General features: G+C 38.2%; 1 protein-coding gene across 5 annotated transcripts in view; it reads left to right on the top strand.

The window, feature by feature from the left end:
• The window catches only part of PRRG1 (proline rich and Gla domain 1), a 55,948-nt gene that overhangs the window by 16,956 nt on the left and 21,034 nt on the right, over positions 1 to 17,958 (top strand). Inside the window, exons 2-5 of one of the 5 annotated variants that reach the window (XM_065070454.1) lie at positions 659 to 708; positions 4,888 to 5,048; positions 12,947 to 13,008; positions 13,220 to 17,084. In XM_065070454.1, the coding sequence (XP_064926526.1) occupies positions 699 to 708; positions 4,888 to 5,048; positions 12,947 to 13,008; positions 13,220 to 13,262 (276 nt within the window). In that variant the 5' untranslated portion in view covers positions 659 to 698 and the 3' untranslated portion in view covers positions 13,263 to 17,084. Of the gene's footprint in view, positions 1 to 658; positions 709 to 4,887; positions 5,049 to 12,946; positions 17,085 to 17,958 lie in introns of those variants that run through there. The other 4 variants (XM_065070442.1, XM_065070433.1, XR_010473985.1 and 1 more) reach the window with 4 other exon arrangements.

Here is a 17,958-nt window from a genome sequence, read left to right as displayed (position 1 = left end):
AGGCACTTTCTTGACTTAGAGCATCTCTTGTCTGTTCTCTTTCCAAGATGAACTAAACATAAGTTCTTGTAGGGCAGGTTGGTTTTCTCTCATGTATTGCAAGTTCCTTTGCCAAATCGCAGGTCTTGTTCTGCCCTTGAACTTTATACAGGCATCCTGTTTTAATCAGTAGCAGACTCTAAATTAATTTGATTGCGTTCATTGTGATTTCAAAAAATCTGATCCGTAGGTTAAAGATAATGGGTTGACTTGATCACTTCAGAGTCATTTTAAGTCTAAGATAAGGTATAAGTAATTGCAGTGGAGGATGTAATACCTTTCAAGTTCAGTTTGGTAAAACAGAGGTTGCAGATTTGTTTAAAATTATGCACACCTTCTGTTTCATGTTAGCATTTTTGCATGTTCTAAATATGGAAAGTTTTGAAAAAGGTTAAAATGTTCACCATTTCACAAAAGTCATCTTTTTTTTGGATAGTATTCGTATACTACTGAAATTAGTCTGCATGCGGTAGTGGAATAACTCAAATGAGGAATTAATGTTGGTCACAGGGTTTCCAGTACTGATACATTTGTAACAATATTTGAGAATCAAGAGAAACTTTTGCAAGTTCATCATAATTCACAGACTAAACAGGATGTTTTCCTCTTTTGTTTGCAGACTTGATATTTGCAAGTTCCCTGCCTTGACAGTAATCATCATGGATAGTGGTAAGTTTGTTAACTTAGTGATGAGTATGCATTCTCTATTATTCCCTTTGAAGTGGGCATTAACACATCCCAAAACTGTCCTCTTTTCAAAATCCCAATCAGCTTGCACAAAAAATGTCCTCTGCAATTGAATTGGTTTTGGTGTTACATATGATGCAGATCTTTGCCTACACTAAACTGAACTGGAATCATAATACTGTTCTGACAGAGGTATTATATGCAGACCATAATAACCATCACAGACTCATTTGTGGAGTACTTTAGTTTTAACTGCCCATAAGCTTGTCCCAGTAACTCCAGATTCTCGGAGCAGAAGTCACTTTTTGAGCTTTATAAGTAAATGCCAGAATCATTTTTCTCCCTTCTGCCCTATGCAAACCAAATAGTTTTATTAAGATCAGTTATAGAAAGATTCAAATTTATCAGTAGCTGCAGCCTCAAATTTAAAATGTAATGTTTATTTCTAGTATTTAGGGTTTTTTTTTAATCTGCTTGGGTGTTGGTTATGAGTGAGAAAAAGGCAGCCTCAATGGTGGTCTCAGTAGAGCTGGTTCTGGTGTTGAAGATGCTCTGGGATTTGCTTTGGCAGCACTCTGTATCTCAGAATAGTTTTCCCACACTGCTACTCCCTGTTCCTTCTGTCACTAAATACCTGAAGTCTATTTTCTTTGCCTGTGACAGCTTCAGCTGGCAGGCTGAGATTTATTTATCCTCTCCTGTCCTTGCTTGTCTCCTTCTGATTCTGGCTGAATTTCACCTTGCTACAGTATCTGTTCACTATTATGATGGCACACGGTTCTTCCAGAGAACGTATAATAGATTGATCTGACTTTCTTTGCTTTCTTCAATGATAGCACATGAAACTAAGACTTTGGAATGTTTTGTTTGTTTGCTTGTTTTTGTAGCTCTCTGCATAAAACTTGCTAAAAGCCAAGGATTACAGTTACACACAGAGCATAAGTATGTCTGAAGAAATATGTATGCAAATGCATTAAGTTTGGTAGCTGTGTCTTCATCTATATTCTACAAAAACTTATTTGTTTCTGTGTCTATCTTACATAATGCCAAAATCATAATTTTTATTTTTCTCCTTTATCTTGTATTTGCTAGTTAATCTCTGTAACAAAGTGAAAAAACAAGTTTTATCTTGCTTCATTACTTTATTCTTGCCACATGCAATTCTTCCCTGATAATCTTCAGCTCCATAGTAACAGCTGTAGTGAATTCAGCTACGCTGTAGATTGGCTAGGTGGGCATCCAACTGAAAGCGGTTTTTTTACACACTCCTGTGCAATTATGACTGGATGTCTATGTGATGATGGTCGTGGAATACTAAGAAGTCAAAGTAGTTTCTGCAATATGGTTCCATTATCTCTTTTTATAGGATTCATCAGGCAATGACTGATTCTCATTAAATCACTGTATTTCAATCAGTATCTCCATCAAGATTGCTTTGATCGGTGTATGTTTTTTGTTTTCTTGCTACATTTGTATTGATTTTTCTATAGGATTTAAAGTCATTAGGAATGTGCAGAGCTTTAAAAATGTCAAATCCAAACAAATACATTCATATACTTCATTTTTTTCCAGCCTTGCAGGGTCAAAAGCTGTTCCAAGTCTGGACTAATCATAGATCGTTATATATCAGATAAATTCAGTATGAACATAGGGTGTGATTTATTTTCCTTGGTGGGCTTTTTTTGTCTCTAGACATTCTCTGTACTGTATTGCAAGAGAAGGGAGACACTTTCTGAATAGGAATTGCTAGATAAAAAAGTTGTTTTTTATAGATAGTCATATATTTGCTATTCTTGAATATTGAATTTTTTTAATGTTTTGCTGTTCTTTGTCAATGCATTTTGAAGCAGAAATGCCTGCTTAGCTCTCTTTGGAAAACTAAACTGTTACCTAAAAACTCATCCCAATGTGTATCAAACACAATATTTCATAACATACTAGCTTTTAAACCTTTGTTCTTAGTTTGTTTCTTTGGTAAATTGGAAAGTGCATGGAGAAACAAAGATTTGCATGTTGTTTCTGAGGGCCAGAACCTTTAAATCAGGGTATTCTCAGCTACCTGCGTTTTCTTCATTTCTTTTCCCTCTGCAACCAGTACAAGCCTGTCGTAGTTTCTTTTGTTGCTCTTTTCAGGGATGATTTCCAGCTGTGAAATGAAATTCCCTAGGTTTCATCTGCGGAAGGAAGGGAAGCTCGATTTATAGCGCTTTATCTACTTTTTGGTGACTCCACATATAGGCGCTCTTAAGAGTGTCTGGGCTGTAGCTTGTTTTGCTTCAGGAATGTCCCCAGGAGGAGCTGGTGAGCAGTAGGAGAGCACTGGTGGTCCATCCCTGTGCATAGCTGCATGATGGCTTCCTGATGTGCACAGGTCCTTCATCTCATCATGTTTAAGTGATCACTGAGGCATGTTGAAGGAAACTTACTTCTTCATGCCTAGAGAGGAGTAAGGGGAATTGTGTGGGAAATTGAAAGAAGCCATCCTTTTTTTTCCTTTCCTTTTTGAAGATATAATTTTAATATTAATTTCTGTGGTATTTAGTCAGTGAACTTACACAACAGGAGATGCCCTTGTGCTCACCTGTGGTGCTGTAGAAAACCAAAATTGCAATAGGTGCAGTTTTAGACCTGTATGCACTGAACCTCTGGTAACATCATGTATAGTGTAATTTGTGTGGTGCATGTATGTACCACATGTATTCAACTGGAAGTATAGGAGTGACTGGTGTTTGAGTTTAATCTTCAAATCTTGATTTAATCCTTTGCAAATGGAAGATGACTGTCTAATGACTTATAGCAAAGCATGCCACAGAGACTAAACAGTTCAATTAAATTAGATCAGCCTAATTATGGTAGTAGCCTCACTGCTGCAAAATGCCACATGTCTTATGAGAAAGCAGAAGTGTAGTGACCATCTTTGTAGACTTGCTGCCATCCCTTTTAAATATTCAAAACCAGATGATTAAGGAAATTGGGAGGGGAGGAGAGGAAACTCAAAAACCAGAAAACTGATTCTTATAAAATTATAGATAAGCCATTGCATAAACCAGGCAGTCTCTGTCCTTCAGCACATAGTGAGAGTTTGTCTTCATAGCATATCAGTGGTCCCACACTAGTTGTAAATGAACTAATGCAGAAATGATTGACTAGGTCAGGAAAGTGATAGGTGTGTATTAGTATGGCAGTGCATTGAATTATTAGCCACTCCTGCTGGTGCTGAGAGCCCAAGAACAGTGTTGTAGTGACATGATGTTCTTTCTTCCAGACCTGAAATATCTGGAGAATTTCTGCATTATTCACTGCAGATGTACCTGCTGGGTAGTTCAGTCTGCTGGGTTTTGGAGTATTCCAGTTGCTGCATGTTACTGTGTAAAATCATTTGGTCAGGGAGTTTGAAGGAAAGCTGGAACATCAGAAGAGGTTGCTTCCAGCTCTCTTCTTTGTACAGAAAACTAAGGAAAACAAATTAAGAATACCTATGTTGGAAAATTGGTTGTCTTTTGGGGTTGTTTTATTTGATTCATCAAATAAGGTGAGGATTTGTGTATGATTCAAGAAAATAAAAGGAAAGGAGGCTGCTTCCCCCCACACCTCCAAAAGGATCACTATTTCAGGGTTGACATTTCTGGAGTAAAGGAAACAAGTCTGCTTCAGAATTGCTTAAGAAAACTTACAGACTTAAACTTTGATAAATGCAAGCTGTTCTGGTGTGTGTGACTCTGGGTAGTATTCATAAATATTAATAACAAAAACTTCAGAACATTCTGGCTGTGATGCCCTCAGGCATCGGCAAATATGTTTTTGGATGTTCACAAGCAGGATTTGTTTGTTCTGTGTCAGTTTAAGAAATCGCCTGAGCTGAGCACGTGCCTGACTCTTCTGAGCGTTCTTAGGCACCAGCTTCAGTCTTGTTTAAGCGTACCTGGCTGTGATGCTAAATTGAGGTCCATCACATTTATGAGCAATAACTACTGAAATTGTAGGCCCAACTACTTAGGACAGTGAGTAAAACTAGGAAAGCCCTTTAATCATATTAAATAAAGGGGAGGACTTTGAAAAAGCTCTTTATGCCTCAAAAGAACATTTTCTTTGAGCAGTTTCAGCATGAGGTTTTGGATATCTATTTTAAAATTGACCTTTGTTGTTTCTTCTCTTATTCAGTGTTCTTAACAGAGAACAAAGCCAATTCTGTGTTAAAAAGATACCCAAGAGCCAACACATTTTTGGAAGAATTAAAGCAAGGTGACATAGAACATGAATGCAGAGAAGAAATCTGTAGCTATGAAGAAGCAAGAGAAGCATTTGAAAATGAGGAAAAAACGGTATGTTTTGGTGTGTATTTAAGAATATGTGGTGTGTATCGATACTAAATTTTGGAGTGTGCTGAATGCTTTGTTTTTTCCAACATTACATTAGATTTTTCTTTTTCACCTGTTTCTTTAAGCAAATAAGGTGTACAATGGGGATGGATAGACCGCACAGCAATAACTTTTGAATCCTTAATACCGTTTAAACTGAATTTGAAGGGCGTAGAAGTCTCAAAGATCATTAAGTGTTGTAAAAATGGGCAGCTGGGAAGAGAAGGAATATGAATTAATAACCCAGCTTGAGAAAAGATGGGCAAAACTGTTGTCTGTTTGGCAGCACCATTGACCCAAATAGCCTGTGCCTGATTCTCCTGTCATCACACACTTAAGTCTGACCTGGATATCGCAAATGCAGTTGTCTTGCTTGGAAAAAGTTATGGAATTGGGATTTTTATGGGGCCTATGTAGAAGCAGAGGGCACAAGTCTTCACTTATCTCATTCTTTGTGGAATAACTTGTGTATTGAATATGTTTACAAGAAGTGAGTGAGCAACTCAAAAAGCTCTCCATTTAAAATACACCTTTGAATCCCAGGTGCTTGTGTAGCTGGCCAAAGTGTTCATTGCTCAGACTATTAATAGCCTAAAAATAAGGAAAGACTAGTGGCCTTCTTCAAGCTAAAATCTGCAAGATCCCAGAGAGTATTGTTAAGCCGCAATGATGTAAAATATGGAAAGAACAACAGTTTCAGTGCTACTGTGTGTGTTATGCAAGGGCAGTGATACATTAACTTGATAGGAATGAAGCAGTTACTGCCCACACAGAATTGTTGCATAAGTCTCTTGGCTTCACTAATTAAAAGAAGCTTGTGGGCTAATGGCTCTGCAAGCCATAGCTGCACATCATACCCAGCATATCTCAGATTCCTCCCCAACAAATAAAAACAGCACACAGGTTTTGGATGGTGGCATCTGACCTGTTTAATGCAATACAGTCAAGAATTATAACATTTTTTTTTTAAATTCAAGGCAGACTTAGATGAAATTAGGGCTGAATTTGAGAATTAATTGAGAGTGAAAAACAGGTGCTAGAAAACATGACTTGGAGAACTTATCTTCAAAAAAAGCTTCTATCCCTTGTGTGGTTTTGCACAGGGAAATTGTACTTGCCAGGGCAATAGGTTACTGGATGAAGTGGCATGGGTGGTGTTGCAGATTTCTTAAGAATCTACACAGGTGGTGCATTCCACTCTTCACTGGCTGAGCTGTGCATCAAAAAATAGCTACATTATTGTAAAGGCATACTGAACGTTTGAAGTTCTTGGCATCTTTTTATTGGAGGTCATACCTGGGGAGGTGGGCAAGGTTGGAATGAGAACTTCCTGATTTATTAAAATGAAGTAGAAAGATGTGCAGTGTCTCTTCACACCTTTTCAAAGCTTTAAAGTGCATGCACACACCTGTTTTTTACCTTCCAAACTTGGCTTGGTGTGGCCATTCCCAATGATAGCTCATTGTGTAATTAAAAATAATGTTTACAATGACACTACTTCTGTAAAATTCAAATACAGTATCACTTGTGCTTAAGTAGCACAGGAAGTTCAAGTCACTAGAGAAAGCATATCCTAAACACAGTACCTCTCACTTCGGCTTCTTTTCCCCCATTTAGGAACATTTTGTTTTGGTAGATAGAATTTCCCTTGTGGAGAGATTTGGGACACAGTGGAAAAGATGCTTTTTTGCAGAGCTGCTTTATTCTGTTGTTGGTAGCTTGCTAATGGGCCGGGCTCTGCTAATATGCGGTCATGCCTGACTAACCTCAGTTACTTAGGCTTTGTTTAGTCCATTGTCCCCCAGCGGTATCCATCCTTACAGCCACTTAGTAAGACACAACTTCTGCATGCCAGGGGAAGGAAATTAATGCAATAGATTAGGATCATGGTACAGTACACTGAGAGTAACAAAGATGCAGTGATTTCATAGTATAGATAGACTGAAATTAAATATATAGACTGGAATTCAAATAGGGTCTGTAGCTTATTTATCTCATCATAGCTTTGCTTTGTGTAATGTCTCCCTTCATATTTTTTATCTTGTCCACTTCGTTCTTTGTTTTTCTGCTGTCTTCTGGGGAGGTGCGCAACATTCAGAATTATTATATTAAAACAATATGAAGCAGATCCCACAAGTTATTTTTGATGCATGAGTTTTTTCTTGGAAGTTAGTATTATGTATGCTGAGTGTACATGCAATAGCTGTCACGGAAATATTGAATACATTTAATACTGTGTGGGCTCGAGAATTTTGATAGCTTCAGAATTATTATTTAAAATGACAAAGTTAATTATAAAGAGAATAATACTATGTTAGTAAAGGCTAGAGCAAACACGGAAGATTTGCAGGACTTTGTGGATAAAATAGAATATGAAATTCAGTGTTGACTAGTGTAATGCACACAGGGGAAAAGGGAATAGTTATTATATATGAGATTGTCTCTGAACTGAATTCAGAAACAAGTTCTAAATTTGACTCTATGAAGACTTGAATTTAATGTACAGCAGTCAAACAAAAACAAAACAAAATAAAAACCTGAGTGCCAAGAATCCGAAGAAAGGAATAGGGATCAAAATGGAAAATGTAATTATGTCACACTCACATCTTGAATGTGCCATGTACAGCTCTGACCTCCCTTTGTCCTAAAAAGCAAATTAGTGGCTGAGGACAGACCAGAGGACCAGAGAAGTGTGACAATGGACCAAGATATGAAAAGACAACAATAGATTGGAAAAAGTGTTAAATTGGGGAATACGTGACGATGTCTGTGAGGATCATGAAGGTTGAACTGAGATCAGTTACTTGCCATCCTTCTGACAGGGGAGCCAAGGGGGTCTCAAAGGAAACAAGAAGGTGCAAGTTCAAAGCAAATAGAAGTATCTCTGTTCACCACAGATAACAGAGCTGTGAACTGCCTTGCCACAGGGATGTCTCAGGTGCTAAAAGGTTAGGTAGGTTTAGAGAACAATGATATAAATGAATGAAAGATAAATCAATCTGGGACCCTTAAATAAAAGGGGTCAGCTTTTGCTAATGGAAGTAAATTATTGAAGTACAAATATTTGGAAGCTGGGGGAGTATCACTGCCTATTTATGGCTGAACTCTTCTTTCAGCAGTCTCTAATGATTGTTGTCAGAGAGAAGGTAACAGATTAGGTGAACCCTAGGTCTGATCTGGTAAAGCTGCTTATTTGTAGTACGTATAGCCTGCAGGCAGCACTACATGTGGTCAGTTGTCAAAGGTTGTTGGGAGACTCAAAGATTTGTTTAAAGGTTACTGTGCAAAGTATCTGGGTGTGATTAGAGCACTGATATTAATTTTATTTCCATTAACTATTTTTTTTAATTATACTGCATGAAGACCTTAAAAGCTATAAGTCACAGATCTTTATTTTCATTTCAAATTTCCTGCAAATTTTAAATATTACAGAGAGTGCAAGGTTATCTGTATAGCTCTATTCTAGCAAAACAAACCACTGAAAAGCTTAGCAAGCAGCTCAGAGCTTGTCAGCACCAGATCTAAAATGATGTCATCAAATAAGACTTCTTGCATCAGTCTGTGTCTAATTATGGATGCTGGATAAATACCCAGAAGAGAAGAGGTGAATCTTTTCCTGACACCTGAAACTGAGGGCAGACAGAAGAAAACAGTGTAGCAGGTACACTCACTTCCTATTAATGCTTTGTTCATGTCCTCTACCTACAGAATACCAAGCAGTCTTCTGACTGGCATATTACTAGTCCACCTTTAAAACAAGTCAGACAGTTGCCCAAGAATAATTTGAGGCTGACAATGCTGCCAAATGCAGTAAAGGCCTGAAAGGCTGAAATTCTCAGCAGGGTGCAAGTCTCTTTAACTTTCATGTGAATCCCTTATTTGATTCAGTATTCAGATCCAGTTGACTGATGCTGACTCTGTTCTGAGAAGTATTAGAAATAAAAGGGAAACAAAATTCTGGCAAATTGGCTGTAACTGTCTTTGTGTAGGATGCCCTTGAGAATGCCTTTTGATTATTTCAAACTGGATTTGCCCAAGCAGAAAAGTAGTTCTTGGCGGGATTACATGTTAGATGTTTTCTAAGTCTCTTCCATTGCAGTTATCTGATTCTGTGGCCTGCTTAACTTAGCTTTTCAGCCTTTTAAGGCATATTCGCCTGGTATTCCCAGCTGTACAGTGCTCAAGGGTAAATGATTACTGGAGTGTCCTTTTCATAAATCACGAGTTAGTCATTTTGTCAAGTAGAAAGAAAGTCCTATTTGTTGTTGGTTTAAGAGGCCAGCGACTATAGAAGGGGTGCTTGTGCTGTGAGTTTTCCGACTTTTAAATTACTCTTTAACTTTCTATATGAGTTCTACAGTTACTTCCTAGATGTTCAGTGTTTCCCACTCTTGGTGTTTGGGGTGGGTTTTTGTTGTTTTTTGCTTTGGTGGTTTGTTTTTTTTTTTTGGTAGCAGTCTGTACAAGTCTTTGCACTGTGTAAATTCATCCCCATTCTCCATGGTTTTGTTTGGCATGATTTGACTTTGACCAGGTGCCTTGTCCTCCTCCTGTGCCCTCACGTTACAGCCGGGAGCTGCTTGGCAGCTGCGCAGCTCGAACCTGGAGTGTTAGTTTCCTGCAGTTCCTGTAATTTCTGTTAGTCTGGAACTAACAGTCTTTGTGCTTCTCTTTGAGATTTGGCTTGCAAAAATGCAAGCCAGAAACATTGGGTTTAGTACACTATTAAGTTGTTCATTGGTGGGTTTTTGTAGGTTTGGCGGTTTTGTTGTTGTTGGTCTTGGTGGGTTTGGTTGGTTTTTGTTGTCTTTTTTCCCCCCACAAAGAGAAAAATTTAAAGAAAGCTCTTTTTTTAATGACTGAACAAGTGTGTGTTTCTTAGGATTTTTCACCTGTGTGCTGAATTTTATTCCTCTCTCTCTGCAAGACTGCTTTAGGTGAGAAGCACTGTAATTTTTGACAGGGGTGTGTATGTCTTGGGATTTTCTTTGCCTTGCATGCAAATGGAAGCGGGCATTAAACTACTTTCATCCTTAAGGCACTTTAAACTCTTTACCTTAAGCTCTTTATGTACCTGTCTGGCTACACCATCAACTTCCCACATACCCCATTCAGAACTAATTGCCTGCCACTCTGGGAAATCAGCTTTTCTGCTGCTTTACCATGTTGCAGAGTGACAAGGAGAGATGATGGTATTTCAGCTTTCCGAAAAAGGTAGAGAGACATTTTCTTCAGCAGATAGAGCTGAGTTAAAGTAACACAGAAACATTACTAAAATATCAGTCACAACTTACTGCCCTTACATTGGAAAGGGTGCATTTCCTCTGCAGTCTGCAACACAAAATATATTGCTAAGGGAAAAGTGTGATTTCTTCTTTTTTATCAAAACTACATTTCTCCTCCACAGAGTCTTTAAAATGACACAGCCTTGCCCCGTATATTTGATTACTTTCAAGTAAATCTTTGCAACTTTGGCCTTGAAAAACATACATTGTACCATTTTATTCCTTTACTGCTGTTGAGGCCGCCAGAACAGTGAAGTGGGAAGCTTGGTTCCAGCACAAATAATAGCAGTTAATACTAATGAATCTTTTTCTGCTTTTTCAGTTGAGAATACTGAAGAATCTAGGTAGTTGTATTCAAACCAGTTGGAAAGGTAATATGTAACAAATCTCCCTAATTCCCTGATCGTAGAATCTTAGAACAATTTTGGTTGGAAAAGACCTTTAAGATCATCAAGTCCAGCCGTTAACCTAACCCTGCGACATACACCTATAAACCATGCCCCTAAGAGCCTCATCTACGCATCTTTCAAACCTCTCCAGGGATGGTGACTCCACCACATCCCTGAGCAGCCTGTTCAGATGCCTGACAACCCTTTCGGGAAGAAGTGTTTCCTAAATGAAATCTAAACCTCCCCTGTTGCAACTTGAGGCCATTTCCTTTCTTCCTATCACTTGCTACTTGGGAAAAGAGACTGACACCCTCCTGATCTGATGGGGAGAGGTAGGGTATTTGGTTTTTATCATGCAGAGATCCCAGAAGTTCTCAGTTGTGCAGCTCATTTAATTTTTCAGTGTCAGTTTTTCCCCTTAAATGTTTTTCTGAAGACAGCACAGTTGATCTGGAACTGTAGAACTGCATCAAGGAAGGCCCTTGTAGAGAAGCAGCTAGAGAGGTTAGTGCATCTTCCAAGACTTGCTTACTTTGTTTGAAGTCAAGGCTACCTGACTCAGCTTAGATGACTTGGACCTGGGTTTGCATGAAAGGGGCACTGTGGTGACCCACTTTGGTGTCAAGCCTTGGAATTTAGGAAAAACACCTGATCCCGGTTTGCCATAGGAATTAAGACAGACTTCTTTTTGTTTGTTTGTTTGTTTTTTAACTTGCAGTAAGTATAGAGATAAAAACAACTGCATTGATCATTTTTTAAAAAAAAAAAAACAAACCACCACTACAACAACTACATCATAGCCAGTTGTTTCGTGCACATTGCATTGCTCTTAACCTTAGTAAATTCTGATCCAGAGTGTTGTGAACATGTGCTTTGCCTGTGGTGTCCTGGTCCTGGCTTTGCACAGGGCAAGCTTAGCCTCCACATTAGAGGGGCTGTGGTGCTTCTGGACTCAAGCTACCTCTGAGATCCGTTTGGTGGCTCTATCTGTTTAATGCTGATCATGTGGCAGCAATTCTGAACTGGGAAAATTTGTGGATCTGCCTTGTGTGTACACAAAGTCAGTCTGAAACCTGAATAGATAACTTACTAATAACAGTGCAATGACTGTATCAATTTTACTTGGTCGGTATTTTATAAATACTTGCATGTGAGATGCATGTTGTCATTTAAAATAGATGATGGTGTGAATATGAGTGGGTCAGATCTCCGTATTTTTAAAGGAAATTAAAGAATTTAGAGTTTCTGGCATGGATTTGGAATGTTTTTGTCATATTTTTTACTTAAGTTATACATAGCTATAAAACACAATAGAAGTGTTTCTTAGTAGGAAAGACCTTAAAGGTGAGGATGACCACTTTTTTGAGGCAGGGTGTGCTTTTCTTTGTACTAGCTTTTCATAGCATTCACCGCAGAGAAAATTGAATGATGACATGATCTTTGTACTCCTGCTTGTGCATATTAATTTAGCAAAGAATACTTTCAAGTACTGGTGTCCACCTTCATCTTTGTTTTCCCTTGCTCATATTTTCACTTTTCACTTTCTGTTCCATTTATCTGTAGCTGTATTGTCAAAATTTATAGAATATAATAAGCTGTGTAATAGTCTTATACTGCTGAAGCAATTTTTAGCTATAAACAGAGGATCTGAATCAACTCAAAATAAGCTGACAACAATTTCTATATGAGCCAAAGGGTGGGAGAAGTCTAAATTAGGAGATGACAGTAAAACATAGTTGTGCTTTGCCAAAATGGTATGTCATTCCAAAACAGTATTTCCCTGTCAAATTGTATTACTAAGTTATTATAATTTTAAAACAAACAAAACCCTAAAATTTACTTTGAGTGATGCTGAAAATTTTGATCCACCAAGTAGCTGACAGGCATGCTGATTAGATTTCTTACCTACTCCTGTCTGTGCTGCAGGTTTGTAAATATTAAATGCAGGTACAGGAATCTTAAAAGCAGTGAGGAATTGGGCTAGAAAAAAGAGACACCCTTTTGTATCACTAACCACATCAGAAGAAAATTTGAAAGTCGATTGTGTGTGCTTATCCATACCAGTTCTTATTTTAATCATCAGTATTTGAAATGCTTTTTTTTTTCCTCATTCATTTAAAACGATTTGATGTGATTTTTTTTTTTGACTGTGTTATAGTTTCTGACTTATCCTGTCTTGCTCTTCTAGAAGGAGTTCTGGAAAGTCTACAAAAATGGACTTCAGGGAGAAAGTAACACAGGACATAACTGGTATTCATTTTACCTTGCATTTCCATTAATCATTGGCCTTTTTATTATCCTCATTGTCATTTTTGTCATATGGAGATGCCTATTTAAAAAGAAAATGCGTAGACAGTCCGTGTACATGCATAGGGGAGCCCACGAAGCGATGGGTGATGGTGCTGTGGCTGATGGCAGAGGTCCCGTTCCGCCGCCTCTCAGCATTGTTCATTCCCCACAGGACGAAATGTATGAAGTCAGTGGGCTCTCTCCAGGAGGTCTAAGCTATATGGATGGACGGTCAGACTCAATTTCCACAAGGTTCTCAAACTGTGATCCTCCTCCTTCATATGAGGAAGCCACTGGTGAAGTCAGTATAAGAAGCGAAACTGAACAACATTTAGATCCACCCCCGCAATACGAAGACATTGTGAATTCCAGTTCAGCAAGTGCAGTTGCAATTGCACTAACTCCTGTTGTCAGCAGTACTAAGTAAAGGAAGAAGAATCGTATGGACTTTCAAAAAATTACTAATCATTTTGTAGCACTTTATCTTGGCTTATTATGCATTTCGGTAATTTAATGGACTTTTACAATGAACTTCACCTTTGGTTTAGATTCACTTGTTCTTTGGATTTGGGATTTTTTTCTCCTACAGCAGGTCTTAAAAGATACTGTATTGAGAGTGTATTGCAGGTACAAGTGTGGTGCTCTGTCATACTTCTCAAAAGTACCTCTGCCTTGAGACACGTCACTTGTTTCATTCTGAACGTTGCCCACGTTCCCCGCAAAATTTGTGGAGTTCCCCTCCCCTTTCTCACTGTAGACTGTCAGAATTGCCTGGAATAGGCAATCCTTAAGCAACATTTTAGATAGTTTTTTACACTGAAGGGAACTGATTTTGCAGTATTGCTATTGCCTTTTGTCTGATTGGTTCCTTTTTCTCACTTGAATTTTTGTTATATGCTGTATCCTATCCTGGGCCCTTGGAAGGCTGAGAGCAGAATGCCTCTGTGTTCAAACCAGTGTCTCATTAGAGTATGCTGGCTCAATAGCAATAATTTCAGAGTCCTAGCAGAAGAAACGTATTCTTAAGCTTTTGCTATTACAGCTCAAAATTCTGTAAATTTCCAGAAGCTGACAATTCAACATACTAATTAGTGAATTTAAGAGTGTACTTTTTTTGTCTGTGTTCTGCCTTTCCTCTCTGTTTTCCTGACTGTTTTTACTTGTGTGTTCTAGAAGTGAGAAGTGTGCATAATATGTTAACTTTAGAACTTGAAAGTTCATGCAACGGTAAATAATGAAATACTGAGATACTCAAGAGTGGATGAAGTCCTGATCATAGTCTTCCTACCATACTCTTCACTGGAACCAGGATATTACCCATAAACACAAGCCCAAAGGTGCTTTTCCTTTTTTTCTTTTTAAAAAGGAAACTAACATTCAGTGTGTGTGACTTTTTTTTCCCAACTATGAAATAAAAACCCCTTACTCAAATCCTGACATTCTTTTTCATCTTGCATACTTATATGTACCGTGTGTGCACCTTGTATTGGGGGCTATGGAAGTCCTTTGCAGAGAATATAGACGCCTTTTTTTCAACAAGAAATGTATTTATTGCTTCTCCATTCCAACAAGGTGCTTCTGTCGCAAAAGTTAACAATATGTTATATTGAAATAAAACTACTTACTTTTTTCATTGTTTGTAAGAACAATATAGTGCTTTTATCCGTGACATGAATTCTTAAAGCACACTGAATTCCCAGTTACACGAGCCTTTTCTTCACAGCTCCTGGGTTAGAGGTGCTTGTGGGGGTAAGAGGTGCTGTTAGCATGTGGGTCCAGGCTGGCACTGTGCTTTCCAGCCGTGACCTGCAGAGCCCACCTCGTCTAGGGCAGAACTGTGAGGCCCCACCGTGTTGCATTTCTGAGAACACAAGGCAGGCACATCCCCAAGCTTTAGTCTGGAGTGACTCTTTGGGGCTGAAGACATGTGGATTTCTCTCAGACTTGGTGCAAGTTAGAACAGATTTGTACGGAATTTCAACCAGCCTGTTTAGCCACTGATGACGGTTAAGCTGGTGCAAGCTGTAGTGTGGCAATTTTTTTTTCCCACCTTGATTTAAAAATTCATTGCTCAGTTTAGCCTGTGAATATCCATTTCAGGTTTCTTTTCCCCCTACACCAAGGTAGCATTAGGTGGCATTAGCTTTAGTATTATTCTGTGTTCTACTCACCAATTAGCACCAGTTGAGATGTATTTAGCCCTGGAGGACTTGTGTGTTGGCTTTCTCACTGCAGAAATACCAACTGCATGTTGTTCAAAGACCCCAAATGAAATGCCCAGTGCCATCCACCTGAAATTGCTGTTAATGTCTGAGATGTGTGCTGGTGTCTGCCGGCTCAAGGGGCCTTGGCTCATCTTTTCCCTAAGGGATTTTACAGAAAGCTGCTGAAAAGAAATGTACGGTCATAAATGAGTGTGTGTTTGCACACTTGTGTAAGAATTTGATATAATGTATTGACAAATGAAGTAAGAAGTTTATGATGAATTTTGTGGTCTAATTTTTGGCAAGGAGTAGGCTGCTTAAGGTTGTCTACTGGGATGTTTAGTTGCTGAGGCAAGTTGTGTTAGAGTTAATGGATGAACTCCAGACCAAACTGTTGTCAAAAAGATAACTCTTGTTTATCTTTATTATTTAGAATAGATATTGGGCAGATAAATACAATATGTTTTGGACACTTGTAGTAAGAATTGCTTGTGTCTTGCTTTTGGACTGTCTGAAGTGGTTGAAGTGGTTTTAGCTCTTGTGTGTCCTGAATCACCACTTGTAGAAGTCAAAGCTCTTTTATACTGAGCAACACTTAATAATACTGCTTTAGGCAGATATTACCAAAACAAAGTGCCTCACCTCAACATGAAGGAACCACCTCAAAAAAGAGCTGGTATTTCAATATGTCCATGCCATATTGGCATCTCCTGTGCCTGCTAGCACAGTAGTAGTAGTTTTAGCAGTAACTTTTTTTTTGTATTGTTATATATGGTTATAAGGCTTTCCTGTAGAAAATAAATGGAGATCACCCATTTCACATTAGGTCATTCAGCAGCTGTCGTCATCCCCTGAACATGGGCAGCACAGTTTAGAGATAAGCTGGTGTCTGGTTTTTTCTTTGTTTTGTTTTTTACTCTATATTCCACTACTACTTCTAACAGCTTTATGTTTCTGGGCTCCTAAGTTAAATAGGTTTCTGTATTCTCTAGATACTTTTGTGTGCAATGCAAAAATGATGCTTGTCTTTCCAAAAAAGCCACAACCAAATATCTGAAATGATCTGTGAGTTGAATTTATTGGGCTGTGCCTTTTCCATGTACATGAGCGTGAAAGCTATTGTGGGATATAAACTTATATCTTGGTGAATAAATTTCATAATTTAACAAAACTTGTGTGGGACAATTATCCAAATGCATTTCCTCTAAGACATGATCAGCTTTCTCCATGTTGAAATAATGTCAAATTACAGATAATTTTGTTCTGCTTTGTGAAATGTGGAAAAAGAGCTTAGGTTTGTGGCTGGCTTTTCTAATCTGATTGAAAAATAAAATTGAATTTGTACTGGGTTTTTACACCGCTCTTTTTTCCAGGTCACTTAGTTGTTTTACCTGTCCTGTAATTGCATTGTCCTGCAATAAATATTATAAATTAATAATTGTACCTCCCTAAAGGTTTTGCAAGTCCGAATGCAGTACTGTCTTGACTGATGACATGAACAGTCAGTATATTGCCTTTCCCACTTCTGAATATAACACTGAATTTCGTCTTGTGTGAGGACTGAGGTGATTTATCTACTAAAACTAACTTAAATGTAAGTGTTGGTATTTCAAGAAGTTATGGAAATTAATTATTTGCTTAGATGATACTTAGCATTAGTGAAGGTTGTTCTGTCTTCACAGATGTAAATAACCTCTAATTACAGTATTGCATATTTTAAAGGGGTTTGGTTTACATTAAATTATCCTATTTAAACATTTTTGCCTATGTTTATAGAAAATTTTTTGTAACATTTGGTTTTTGGATATGCTAAATAAAATTTTTTAATTTCCATTGTTATATGTACTTTAATCAGTTGCAGTGAATCAATTGTTTTGATAATTAAAATATAATTTTGTTTGCAGGTAGACTTGATGTTCTTTCCAGATTCAGGCTCATTTTAAATCAGATTTGTGACTTTTTTTTTTTTTTTTAATTTTCCATTTTTTAAAAAAGCATTTGTTGTAGCCACAGCTAAATAGCAGTCACAGGCAGAGAGAAAGCAGAAATTATTCTCTGTTGCAACAAAATGAAACAGCACGCTGCAGCAAAAAAGGTTTGAGTCAGAGGGCTTAACTTCGAAGTTGGCTTCAGCCATTTGAAAGAAAGGGATTGCAACATTTTGCATCAGCTCTGGGAATGATGTATTAATAGTGAACAAAGAAATAAAAGAAAAAAAAAGAAAGAAAGAAAAAACAACCTTATGTAATGATCCCTCCTGGAAACTAAAGATCTCCATTGCAGTCAAGACAAACTTTGTGTCATCCTTTCTCAGTCAGCTGCTGGTAAACGGGATAATGTGTCCCTGGCATATTGCAGTGGCTTGCCGCACGACTGGAGCGTGTTTGCGATGGAGGTGAATTCCGACGGGAGGTACGTATCGTGGTGTTACATGAGCACGAGTGCGGTTTTGTACTGGTTGTAACTAAAATGCAAAAAGAGGCACCTGCTGGGGAAAATTTTTGAGCTGGTCACATTGTCCTTGCTTTTCTCTGACAGCATCACCTTCCAAAGAAAATCCTGGTGAGAAATGCTGTCTGCAGTGGTTTTAATCTTGGAAATGATCCACATGTGATGGCAGCATTAAGACTGGAAAAGGCCAAAGGTGGTAACAGCCTGCACCTCTCCATGTGTCACAGCAAACTGATGCTGTGTCTGGCCCCCAATG

This window comes from Columba livia, chromosome 1 (genome assembly GCF_036013475.1).
Source record: "Columba livia isolate bColLiv1 breed racing homer chromosome 1, bColLiv1.pat.W.v2, whole genome shotgun sequence".
Classification (NCBI taxonomy): Eukaryota; Metazoa; Chordata; class Aves; order Columbiformes; family Columbidae; genus Columba; species Columba livia.
This window is presented reverse-complemented; position numbering and strand designations above follow the sequence as displayed.